This window comes from Crocodylus porosus, unplaced genomic scaffold (assembly GCF_001723895.1).
Source record: "Crocodylus porosus isolate Cpor-Errol unplaced genomic scaffold, CroPor_comp1, whole genome shotgun sequence".
Classification (NCBI taxonomy): Eukaryota; Metazoa; Chordata; order Crocodylia; family Crocodylidae; genus Crocodylus; species Crocodylus porosus.
Genome location: NW_017728906.1, coordinates 2437211 through 2450185, shown reverse-complemented (window position 1 = coordinate 2450185; position 12975 = coordinate 2437211). Strand labels below are relative to the sequence as shown.

General features: G+C 41.0%; 1 protein-coding gene across 1 annotated transcript in view; it reads left to right on the top strand.

Annotated features, from left to right (window-relative positions):
* The window catches only part of NECTIN3 (nectin cell adhesion molecule 3), a gene marked incomplete at its 5' end in the record, with an annotated part of 89811 nt that extends 83337 nt beyond the window's left edge, over nucleotides 1–6474 (top strand). Inside the window, one exon of the mRNA XM_019557093.1 lies at nucleotides 3654–6474. Within this exon, the coding sequence (XP_019412638.1) occupies nucleotides 3654–4246 (593 nt within the window). The remainder of the gene's footprint in view (nucleotides 1–3653) is intronic.
* Nucleotides 6475–12975: the final 6501 nt, after the last annotated feature.

Below are 12975 nucleotides of genomic sequence, written 5' to 3'. Positions count from 1 at the left end.
GAGTCTGGCAAACCCTGCAGTCCCCCACCTCCTCAGCCAGCTTGAGCTCTGGCTAGGGAGGAGAAGAATGGGGCAAGCCTTGCTCTCTGAAGCAGACAGACCAGCCCAGGGCTGAAAAGCATGCTGGGGGACTCTGATTTAACTTAAACCAGGAAGGGGTCTGGGATAGAAGTTGCGTAAACCAGTTTAACCCTTTAAACCTGTTTTGGCCATTTTGAAACAGGTTTATGTTCACTGAACTTATGTTTTGTTACACGTTTAAACCACTTTTTGATCACTTACACTGGTTTATGTGTAACTTCTGTCCCTAGCCAAAGAGGCTTAAAAGCTCCAGAAACCAAAAGAGGAGGCTGATATGCTGAAGGAGAAGCATAGAACCTGGGTTGTTCCTTTCTAGATCTGAAGAAAGACCTCAGGTTTTTTTGGTTTTGAAGCTTTTGCTTGTTTTGGTGTCTTTTGCTTGCTGTGGGGACAAGGGAGCCCCTGGTAAAATAAACTGTCTGGCAACCCGAACTCCAAGCTGACTGGCCTTGGTAAGTAAGCTGGGTGAGTGACCCACTTACTCTTCCATAAAGAATGTAGGGTAAGCTCTAACTTTATTTACATCTACATGTGCCACAATCCTAGGAAGACATGCTACCAAGATAAAAATGCTCACTGCATATAATAGAGGTAACTACTAGGCCTGCGCAAAGCGGCAAGTATTTGCTGCAGATTCGGAGGGACAGTAATTCGACTCAGTGATTTGAATCACTGTCCCAATTCGATTTGGCCAAATTGGATCTGAAGATTCAGCCATAGACTAAACAGGCAGAAGTTTTCGATGCTGGACACAGTTGCCTCCAGCTGGTAAGTCTGTTCTGGTGGGCAGAAGGGGGAGAGAAGGGGCATGGGGGGGTGGCGGGGGAAACAGATTAGTGCCCCACAGTGAGGGAGGGCTGGGACCTGGGCTGGGACAAGCACTGCCCAGGGAGGGAGTTGGGCAGCTTGTGCTGCTGTGTGCCACTGGCCCAGGAGCTGCTTGAGTGGAGGCTTGTCCAGCTCCTCTTGCCTCTGCTCCCACCACCGGTCCGGGAGGGCATAGGGTGGGAGCATGTGTCCCAGGGTCTGTGACGGGCAGACAGGGCCAGGGCTGCACTGGGCAATAGGCAGAAGGTGCTGGGAGCAGGGGTTATGCCCCCCAGCCAGTCGCCCAACCAGTGTGCAACTGGCGCGAGACTGAGCCCTTATGCTCCCTCCAGACAAGCAGCAGCATCGCCTCGGCTGGGCAAGCAGCAGCAGAGCATGCAGGGGAAGAAGGGGCACATGTGCCTCCAGACTGGGGCAGGGCATGTGGTGGAGCAGGGGCTATGGAGGGGCTGTAGTAAGTTTTTGGGTGGCACATGACCCCCTCCCCCCATGCCCTGCTGCTGCTTGCCCAGCTAGGGTGAAGCTGCTGCTCGTCTGAGGCATGGGGAGCCCGGGCTGAATCCTGCTGCTGCGAATGGCTTGTCTAAAGGCAGTGTGGTAGCTCAATCTCATGCCATCCCCGCACTGACTGAGCGAGTGGTGGTGGGGCATAGTCCCTGCTCCCAGCACCTTTTACCTGCCACAGCCCCGGCCCTGTCCGCCCTGCACAGATCCTGGGGCATATGCCCGCGCCCCATGTCCTCCTGGACCAGAGGTGGGAGCTGCCATGAGAACCACTGAACAAGCCACCACACAAACAGCTCCCAGACCAGTGGCACAAGCCACCCCACCCTCTCCCTGGGCAGCACTTGCCCCAGCCTTGGTCCCAGCCCCAATCCCTCCCTTACTCTGGGGTATTGATCTGTCCCTCTCATGCCCCTTCCCTCCCCACTCCACCCACCGCAACAGACTTACCAGAGGCAGCAATGTCCAGCATCAAGGACTGCTGCCTGTTTAGTCTATAGCCAAATCTCCGAAGCAAGGCTGAATCTTTTCTGAATCCATTCAGAGGCTTCCAATTTTTCATTTGGACCTTTAATTGGGTCTCCCAGTTTGATTCGAATTTGGCGATTTGGCTGGTGAATGGAATGGATCTCCGCTGAATAGAATCTGCTACCAAAGCTTTGCTTAGCCCTAGTGGCTACCCTGCAGCACACATGGCTTGGGTAGCCCTTGCATGTGGCAGATGGCAGGTCAGGGAGGAGACAGACAGACCAATGGCAGGTAACAGAGCAGCAGAATGAGTATACAGCACAACACGGGAAACAAACCAGAACAGTTTATCAGTCAGGAGAAGGGGGTTAGAGTAGCATATGTGAAAAGTATGGGGCTAATTTGTCCATCAAAAAAGTTAGCCCCTGCTGGGTTATAGCATCACTGTGGTGCTTACTAGGTCACATGAAAATGTTAAGAGCAACAAGAAAACTATGGATGGATAAATACTTCTATTGTATTTTCAAATACAAAGCAACGTCAGGGTTTTCAGTTTCCATAGTTGAATTTTCTTCAGAAGTAGGCAGGCAACTAGTAAGAAGCAGGTAAACAGTTTAAGTGTCAAATTAAGAGGGTATTGAATGTAATGTCACAATCTAAGAAATAACAAACCCATGAAGTAACTTCATTTTAAACCGCATGAAAGTGTTAGGTTGCATCTTAAGCCTGCTCCTAGATTCAAAGGTATATACTTCCAGTGAAGGATCATATGCAATCCTTGTATTTTTGCCTAAGGGCTTATGTTTGTGAGACTAGGATTGAAATCTATGTATATTTCTTTACATAGGAAAAAAGTAAGCCAAGTTCTGCTTGTTATGGGAAACTTAGCTGTTTATAGCGATTTTTTTTTTCTTTTTTTCTTTGTGTGTGAAATTTTTTTATAGAAAAATCGGAGTTCTCAGTTATTCATGTGGGGGGGTGGTTAAAACTATAGTTTTCAAAATGTGTAAGTGCCATTTTTACACTGATAGTATCCTTCCCTATAAAGGAGTTTTCTACACTAAAATGCATGACGTGTAACTTAAGGTTCTTTCACTATTCCCAACTTAAGGTGCCTAAGTTGGATTAACAAATATTTTGAAGAGGAAATTAAATCAATAGTTTTACATGCTGCTAACTTAGCACGAAAGCTGTAGTTTTTCATTCTTTAAGTTTTAATCTTTAAACAAAACACAACTTGCAAACCTTGATTTTTTTTTTTTTCTCCCCCCCCCATTAGTTAATCTTTGGTACAAGTAGTTACTTCACTATACGTTTCTAACCTCTAGCTGGGGAAGTCAAAAAATGGTATGTCACTTTCTGTTGCATAACATTCTACAATAGGCAGGGTAAAACTGCATAGCAATGAAATATAAAAAGTCACTGTTGCAACAACTAAGTACTATCTTCTCCTTTCAAGAGAACTAATGGTACTTCAACTTGATGCCAATGGCTGCTTTCATGTTGCAAATGTTTTGTCTCTTCAACTCCCTACAGTAGAGGCCAAAACTATAAATGGGAGCCAATTCCATAATTATTGGAAAAACTTGATGCTGCTAAAGTACTGTGAAAATAGAGCAACCTAAGAATTAAAGAATGAAAAACTATTCTGTTGGTAGAGAACATATTTTACATATCCATCACCTTGGCTTACTTAAACTCTTAACTGATTTAGCTTGCATTGACATTCTTTGCCTTTTCTGTCTTGTCTACCTCTTTGCTCTTTTCATTAGATCCTCCTACTACTACCACACGACCACCCACGGTTCCATGGCATCCTTCAACTGATGGCATCACAGGTTTAGCAACAGAACCTAAACTAATATATTTTCCAGCATCAACCTTGCCAGCAATGCAGGAAGACAATTGGGGTACCATCATCGGTAGTGCAGTGGGTGGGGCTCTCTTCCTGATACTTGTAAGCATTTTGGTTGGAGTTGTCTGCTATAGGAGAAGACGGACGTTCCGTGGTGACTACTTTGCTAAGAACTACATTCCGCCAACTGATATGCAAAAAGAGTCTCAAATAGATGTTCTCCAGTCAGATGATGTGGATTCTTACCCTGACAGTGTAAAAAAAGAAATAAAGCATCCAATGAACAGTCTGATATCTAAAGACTATTTAGAAGACCCTGAAAAGCCAGAGTGGAACAATGTAGGCAATATTAACAGGTACCAGGAACGGTATGAAAGACCAATGGATTATTATGAAAGTGGAACACTGGGGATGAAATATATGGGTAGTGAATGTTATGATGACAATGAAGAAGACTTTGTTTCCCATGTAGATGGCTCAGTAATATCCCGAAGGGAGTGGTATGTGTAGTAACAACTGAAAATCTAACTTGGTACCTACAGTTCCATTCATTAGCTGATTACTTTCAGATTTGTTTATATTTTGACTTGAGGAATAAGCTTTTTGAAGTTGATTTTCAAGCTTTTTATATTGTAAGTTGACAGATGGAAATGTAAAATCTGGATAAAAATGTATCTGAGCTGCTTTTTTTCATTGCTGTACTACTGTTGTTCAAGATCTGAATTTTAATGCAGAGTACTTTATTGGTCTATGGTACAGGTAACAAACTGCTGAATTAAAGTTACCCTACAAAATTGTTATAAAGAATTGAAAAGCAACTGTCTTGCCTTTTGTGATTGGAAAAAATACCTGAGATGATGATAACTTGTTAGGTGTACTCTCAGATCTAGAAAAGTGAGTAAGTCTGGGTTGCACTTCACCAAAGGTAAAACTCAATTGAAGTGCAACTTGCTGCTGCGAATATTGGTTCTGTTTAGAACGGTTTCTTGTGGATTTTTTCTTCTTGCGTGGTACTCGTGTGTGTTTTGGTTTGTTTTTTTCCTATTTGTTTTTCCTTTAAGCTGTATTCCTTGAAGATTTGCTGCACAAAAAATACCTCTAGTAATTTTGTTTAGTCTACTATTACTTTTCAAAGAAAAAGCATTGCACTGAAAAAGCAGTTTATCCTATGAACAAGTGCTGAGGAGTAGCAATTAAAATAAGTCAGCGTTGTGTCTGAATTGAAAATGAGAAGTTATTTTTATGGCATATTTAATTCTCAAAAATGAAATCTGTAAGAGACACAAAAAGAAAATCTTGTCCCTTTTTATAGTCTTACAGTTGTATAGGCAATTTAAAACATACATATTTTAAGTATAATTGGAAATGCACATCTGATGAGAAACTTTCTGTACCGTGGTTCCAACGAAACAAAAATATCAACAGAATAATAAATGGAAGGCAAAAAAAAGTAAAATGCCAAGTAGGGCAGTTTTGAATTTTAGAGAAAATATAATGCATACCTTGCAAAGGGCACACAGGACCTTGGTTCTTAACACTAAACAAAACAACCAGTATATCTTAAAGCCATAAAGGAGATTGAAAAGCATAATTTTGCAGTAGTTCACATGTGGAAGTCAAATTTGCTTCTTCCATATACTAGGCAGTTTAGCTTGTCTTTTACTGTGTTTGACTTGCAAGTGTAATTGTTAAGCACAACAGTGATGGCTTGGCTAGAAAAGTCTAAGGTTGCTTAGTCAGTAGCAAAAGCCAAAATCATCTTACTCGTACTCATATTAGGTTCACTGTATCAGTCCTACTAATATGTAGAATGGAATCTGAATGACAAGGACATAAGTATTATAGACAGTTTTTAAAATGTAAAAGTTAAAGGGACTTGACAGACATCAGTGAAACCACTTAGAGATAAATGTATAGGCTGGAAAAAAAAAATTATTCTGAGAAACTTGCCTTAATATGGAAGTGTAAAGAAAGAAATAGGCCTCACTTCTTTTTTTTATCAGTTATACCTAGTAGTTTCTTTTCAGGATTGCTTCTTCAATGTTTCTCAAAGTTTCTAGTTGTAAAAAGATTTAACATGACAGCAAGTGTTTAGAGCCTTATAGTAACTAAAATGTGTACATTAGGACAAATGATAACTCGTCTTGTGGAGGTGGGTGGGGGACATGGAAGGCTACAGAATTAATAGTGAAATTCGAGATGAAAGGATAGCATGTTACCCAGGCAGCTTAGGTTCATAATTGATAATTACATGCGTTTGTTGAACAAAGTTCGACTGTAAATACAGTAGAAACTGGGAGAATACTCTGCTTCAGTTTCAACTCAGGTAAACAAAGTAAATTTTTCTCTCACAGTCTGAAAAATCCTGTTGAAAGGATTGGTTTACACCCTACATATGCGAAGTACATTATTTAACAGTCTTCAGAGGAGTGTGTCTTTTAAGAAAACATGAATTGTAAGTTCTGCTTCGGCATAGGCTAATGAAGTTGCTCTTTCTTAGAGTAACTTGGTGTTTGGTTTTTGTAATAAACAAAAGTTTACAAGTATTCAATCGCTATCTTAAATAGGGTTACATTTTTAAAGTAAATTTGGAAGTAAAGAGTTTGAAGATAGGGTTAGAATTTTTTTGTTCCAGTGTGTTCATACATGATTTTCCTGTTTTAAAAAAAATCAAAACAAACTGATTGTAAGTATGAAGAGCTGTTGTGTGAAATAAACATTTTTGTAAAGTTCTTTAATACAGATAGTGTGCAAAACTGACTGAAGATTCATTTTAAAAAGGAAAAAAAGGTGCACAGAACTGAGTATAGGCAGCTATCTAGCAGTCCAGACTGCAAAGTCCTTGATTTACAAAACTGTGAAATACCAGACTTGACAGAACCTCAAGCTTTCCCCTTTCAGTTAAGAGTGCTTTAGGTGGTATCAGCAGCTTCAGTACCTTGTTATCTACAAGGTAGTGGTGTTGGCCACTTCTCAACTGTGCACAGTGTCAAAATGAAGCTAAGGTTGTTTTCCTTCAGGATTCAAGGCATGTTACCACTTAAGATGCACTCTTAGCCTTTTCTGATTTGTGACTATTAGGAGCAAGGGTAAAACAGGAGTAAAATAGTTATAGACTTCAAGGAAAAACTAAGCCTTTAGCCTTAGGAGAAAATAATCTCCTTTCAACATTGCAACAAAGTAATGATGTGAAGATTTTTCTGGAATCGAGTTGAGCTGAAAAAAGGCACAAGCAAGCAAAAATTAAAAAATTCATCTTCAAGCTCTTAACTAGAGCATGGTATCCTAATGGGTGCTATAAAATGATACTAATGCATTCAAATTGCGGGGAATTTAAATTGAAGGAAGACAATGGAATGGATTATAGTGCCTCTGCTAGCAACCTCTATCACTGAACAAACCTGTTTTTTTTGTTTTGGTTTTTTTTGTTTTGGTTTGGTTTTTTCTCTCTCTCAGTATAGCATAAACTTAAAAGGACTTTTAATTTGGACAAATATCACTGCCTCCTACCTAATCCAATATAAATATAATAGTGGTATGCTCAGAGCTCTTCCACATTACTTTTGCTTTGACTTCTGCTATTAATGTGGGTTTTCTTGTTTTTTTTTTAATTATTTTATTGCCAGTGGGGTGTGTGGCTTAGTTGTATAACTATTGATAAGCGTTAATTTGGAAGAACTTCTAAAATTGTGTGCACAAAAAAAAAAAAAGTCGGGGGCCTAGCAAGCTGTTGCATGTGAAATAATAAGGTAGGAATTCTTCAGTTGCAACCAAAATTATTTTGGGAAAGACATGAACAGTGCCAAGGGTAAATATCATTTATTCACCTAAAGTTTCATATTTTAAAGTGGGTTATAGTTGGTAATTCAACTCCAATTGGCTGTTTAAAAAAAAAAAAAAGACCACCTTCTAACTTTTTTGGGTCACTTCAATATGATTTGAAATATAAGGTGCTTGAATACAAAAAGCATTCCATAATTCAGTGCTTATCGTTGCAGTCAGAGTAGCAATTTAATATTTTGTAAAAATAAAAATAACTAAATATTTCTATTTCTATAAATGTTCTGCCTTAGATGTCAAATGGTGGTAAGGGTTGCTATGGTAAGTTCATCTTATTAGTCCTTTTGCATGTTAACTGTTCAGAGAGTCTGTGTATTCATGTTTCCCCTCCTTGAACACTAAAATTGCAATTGTAAGACTAATTTGCTCGAGTGTTTAAATTTATACAGCTCCCAGGCTTGAAAGAACAGTTTTCACTTATGCAAAGCTGGCTGTTTTGGGGTTGGTTGGTTGTTTGTTTTTGTTTTTTTTGCTTTCCACATGTGTGCCAAATAGTTGAAAATACTTTCTAAAGTAACAGTAACAGTAACTGCACCTTCCTTTTGTAGAAGGAAATTACTAAGCATGCACCCAATGTGATGATGATAACAACAGTGAGTTAAACAGTAAATCCTACCTTACCTTTTTATATCTATTAGTTTATTATAGGTTAAATGAGAGTTGTAGAGTCTTAATTGTCCCTGACAGTTGCACAACTTGGAAGGTTACTAAGAGGGCTTTTGCTTGATGATGCAAGGAAAGAACATAATAGATTTCAGATTGACACTTAAAAGAATACTTTGTGTTCTGAGCACGGCAAACACGTAATAGTTGGAAGAAGTGTAATCTGTGCTGCATTACGTTACAGATGTGCCAATTAAGCAGACCTCTTCTGTCGCTGTAGCAGGGGCTGTAATTGGAGCAGTTCTTGCTCTCTTTATCATAACAATCTTTGTGACAGTGCTGTTGACCCCAAGGAAAAGAAGGCCATCCTACCTGGATAAAGTGTAAGTACATTAATTCTTTCTTTCATCTGGAAGCAATATGCATGGCTATATATTGTCTGAAAGCTGTAGTCTTTAGAAAAACCAGCACCTTCTTAGTTTTCTACTAAAATCACTGCATCTTTTCACATACTACGAACCCTTAAATAAAATGCATGCCTTTTTTTTTTGGAAGACAAAGTGGGAGGGAAGGTGAGGGAAAGAGATCTTTTTTTTTTTTCTTATGGGTCTGATCTAGATGTGGCTTTATGAAGAAACTGTGCTGCAACGTAGCTTTCCCTTAGAGCAAGTATACTTGGACACGGTGTAGTATTAAGTCTAGCGTTTGTTTTAATGTTTCTTTGCACTGACCGCAGCCCTGTCCCGCATATGTTTGTTAAGGGGTAAAACTTATCAAAAACTAGTACCAATTTGAGAGCTGCTCTGAAACGCCTAATATGACTGCACCCTCTCCTATTTGCTGGCAGGAACGGAAGTTTGGCAACCATCTTGTAACACAGTGTGTTTATGCTTTGGCACCTCCATGCAGTGAAGTTCCGGCAATAAAAATAAGCTTCCTTGCTTATTACATGCCCCCAGTTTTGCAGGCCTGTGTTTTTTGGGTTTTTTTGGAGGCAGGTGGGGATGGTTTCTGTGGTATACAAGTACATATTCTCATTATTCAAGTATGTATACAAAGCTGAAAATCTAAACACTCAGCATATCGTGAGCCTTTACCGTAAAGGTCTGTCCATTCTTCAAATTTTAAACACTCAACTTAATTCTGTTAATGAGAAAAAGAAAATGACCTAAAAACTGACTGAAAAATCAAGGGAACAGTTGGACTGCTTAAGTGCTGGCAGTGAATGAACCATATTAAAACTAAAGCAATGAAATACCAAAACACAACATAAACATCTGGTCTCTGCACTTCTGTTTACTAGAACTTTTTTTCCTCCCATTGCTGCTAATTAGATTATTAGTGTAGCAATTTATTAAGAATGTGAACTTTGTTAACAGTTGTCAGCAGAAAAGTTGTCAAAATAGTTCTTTGTGGAGAGGACTCTTGGACTAAGTTTGTGGTTTCATAGATTCATACAAGTTGGGCGGGAAGGGACCTTGGAGATCATCAGGTCCAGTCCCCCCTGCTCAAGGCAGGAAAGACTGCTGAGGTCAGATGACCCCAGCAGGGTGTGCATCCAGTCACCGTCCCTGAAGATCTTCAAAAGATGATTGTACCACCTCTGGAGGGAGTCTATTCCAGACTCTGGACGCATGAACCATAAAAAAAAGTTTTTCGTAATGTCTAATCTGAAGCAATCCTCTATAGGTTTATGACTGTTTATTCCTAGTCTTCACCTGGGGTGCCTAGGTGAAAAAGTGTTCCCCTAGCCCCTCATGTTTGCCTCTTATATAGTTAAAGGCTACCACCAATTGTCCTTTGAGTGTTCTGTTTTCCAGGCTGAATAGTCCCAACTCCCTCAGCCTCTCCTCGTATGGTCTGTTCTCCAGACCTCTAATAACTCATGTGGCCCCCTTTGGACTCTTTCCAGCTTCCCTACATCCCTCTTGAACTGCAGCAACCAGAACTGGATGCAATATTCCAGCTGTGGTATAACCAATGCTGAGTACAGTGGGAGGATGAGATCCTCAGTCTTGCTTGTGATGCATCAGTTGATGCATGCCAGAGTGTTCATGTTTTGAATTATTTCTATCAGCTGAAGCACCACTACTTTGACAAACTTACTCTATAGTCACATTCTTAAGATGACAAATTGTGTGCTAACACTTCAGGAGTTCAGTACATTGAAAATACTGTGCACAAGTAGTTCTGTAAACCACAGGTGACTGTCAGAGGTTAACTCAAAATGCCGAATGACAGTGTACAATTAACATAGCTATAATGTTTGGCTGGAGTTAGGGAGCTGCTTATGAAGGGCAGGTAAAACCTCATAAAACATGGTTGACTAAAGCTAGAAAACTTTGTTTTAGAACATAACTTTCAGAAAATTATGTTCCTGTTTCACATAACATTCCACTTATGTAAAAAGCTTGAAAAACTCTGTTAAAAAGGCAAATAAGCATACATCATGGGGAAAATGTATATTTTTACATAAAGTATTAAGGACTATGAAACTATCAAATACCTGTTGAATGTAGTTGTTGGAATGGTTTGCTCTTATGTCTCTAAACCAGTAATGGTGGATGCCAGAGACTGTAAGGGATAGATCGCTCTATAACGGATTCAATACCTTTTCTCTAAAGTCTCAGGTCCTTTTACTGTTAAAGTAGAGATACTGGTCTGACCAGTATGGTGCTACTTGCGTTACCTGAATAAGTGCTTCAGCCTCCTAGTTGCCTTAGGCTGGAGAAAAAGGTATTGTATATTGCTACTCTGCCTAGCTTTTTTCCAGCAAAAAAAAAAAAAAAAAAAGAATAAAAATGATCTAATAGCTAGTATAAGAAAACTTTAAAAGTGTAGTATACGGGTAACTGGCAATTGCAGTTCTCTCAGCCTCACACCCCATTATGACATTAAATTTAAGTGTGTGTGTGCGCGCGCATGTGTAATGAAACCCTCACCCCAGCACTCCACATGCACACTAGGGGGATGATTCGGAGAGATTTTGGGGGCCAATACAGACAGCTGATGCTTAAGGAGGCATATAAGCCGATACTGATCCAATTTCCGATATGCAGCCCTGAAGAGCTGCATCCATCTGGTAAGTCTGTTGTGTAGGGAAGGGACATAGGAGGAAGATCAAGACCCCTGTGGTGACGGAGGAGTAAGGCAAGAGCTGGGGCAGGTGCTGCCTAGCCAGGGTGGAAGGGGAGGAGGGATGGAAGGGTGGGGGGTGCAGATCAATGCCCCCTGTGGTGAGGGAGGGAGCAGGGGCAGATGCTGTCTAGGCAGAGTGGTGGGGGCCAGAGCTGTGGCTTTTGGTGGGGGGGGGAGGTGGCTCCTGCTGCTGTTTGCACTCTGGGATGGCATGGGGGGGGGTGCCATACTCCCACTCCCCCCAGATCTGGGCAGGGAGGGCTGCAGCTAAGGCTGCACAGAGCTCTTCTCAGCAAGAGCTGGGCTCGCAGCAGGTGTCGGCAGTGCTGGAAGGATGCTGCATCCACCCCAAACTTCACTGCTGCTCTGACTCTGCCTTCTACCCATACACAAGAAAGAGAGCCAGGGCTGCAGCTGGCAATGGCAGTGCTGGGAGCAGAGCAGCAGCAAAATTTGGGGTGGATGCAGCATCCACCAGGCACTGGCAGCACCCACTGAGCCCCCACACAGATCTGGGGGGGCACATGCCCCACCCTGCCCCGCCATGCCCTCCCAGGGTGCAAACAGTGGTGGAAGCTGCCTCCCCACCCCACCCACTACCCTGCCTGCTCCCTCACCATGGGGGTGTTGATCCACACACCTTCTCTCCTGCCTCCCCTTCCACCACACCAGGATGACCAGCTGGAGGCAAGTCATCTGCTGCCTCTGCTCCTCGCTGCTTGAGTGCTGTGCTGCGGCTACACAACACAAGCATTTATTGATCAAATTATCAGCCCCACTGGACCGGTACCTGATGCAGCAAATTTTCTTTGTACCAATCTGATATCAGACCAATGTATTGGTGCACCTCTAATGCGCGCGTGTGTGTGTGTGTGTGTGTGTGTGTGTGTGCGCGCGCGCACACACACACACAAACACAATCAGTCTTTCTCTTGGGCATAAGACTAATATTATTGTGGTATATGGTGATGAGCATGATTTTAAAAAAACCCTAAAAATTGTAACAAGTTAAGGCCAAATACTAAGTTTAGCAGGTAGGATAATAAGAAAGCCTAAATCAAACATTTTATGGCCAGGTTCTAAAGTTATTTCCTTGGTATCAAAAAATGTTTAGGTTCAAATGAAGTTGGGCTATTTATTTCTAACTCCAGAATTAAAATGCAAGTGAAAATCGGTTGTTATTAGCATTCCATATAGCTTCATATACTTTACTCTTCAGCAGGAGTCTGGTAGCTTTCTTGACAGGATTTTAGAATGAGGCTGAAGGGTTATTTTCTGATAGATTAAGACTCTCTCAATGATGGGTATAGTTGCCTTGAGCAACATAATTCACTTAATGACAATGCACTCCCTTTATGAGGGAACTTTGGCTTTTGAAAAAACATGGCTAAAAATTTCAGCAAAATCCATTCAATGTAGAAAAATAAATAAAGTATAGTATAGTAATCAAAACAAAGGGTATAAGCTACTTACTTGTGGGAAGACAAACTTGCTGAGGAGTTGGATTCAGTGTGAACTGTAGCAGAGTCACTAAACAGTGACACTGCTAGAAATGAGATAAAGTATATATAATTTACTTGCTGTTTTTCAGCTGTTTTGGTGAGGATGGCAAAAGTAGCTGTAGAGAGTAACCTACAAACAGTATGAAAAGAATTGTT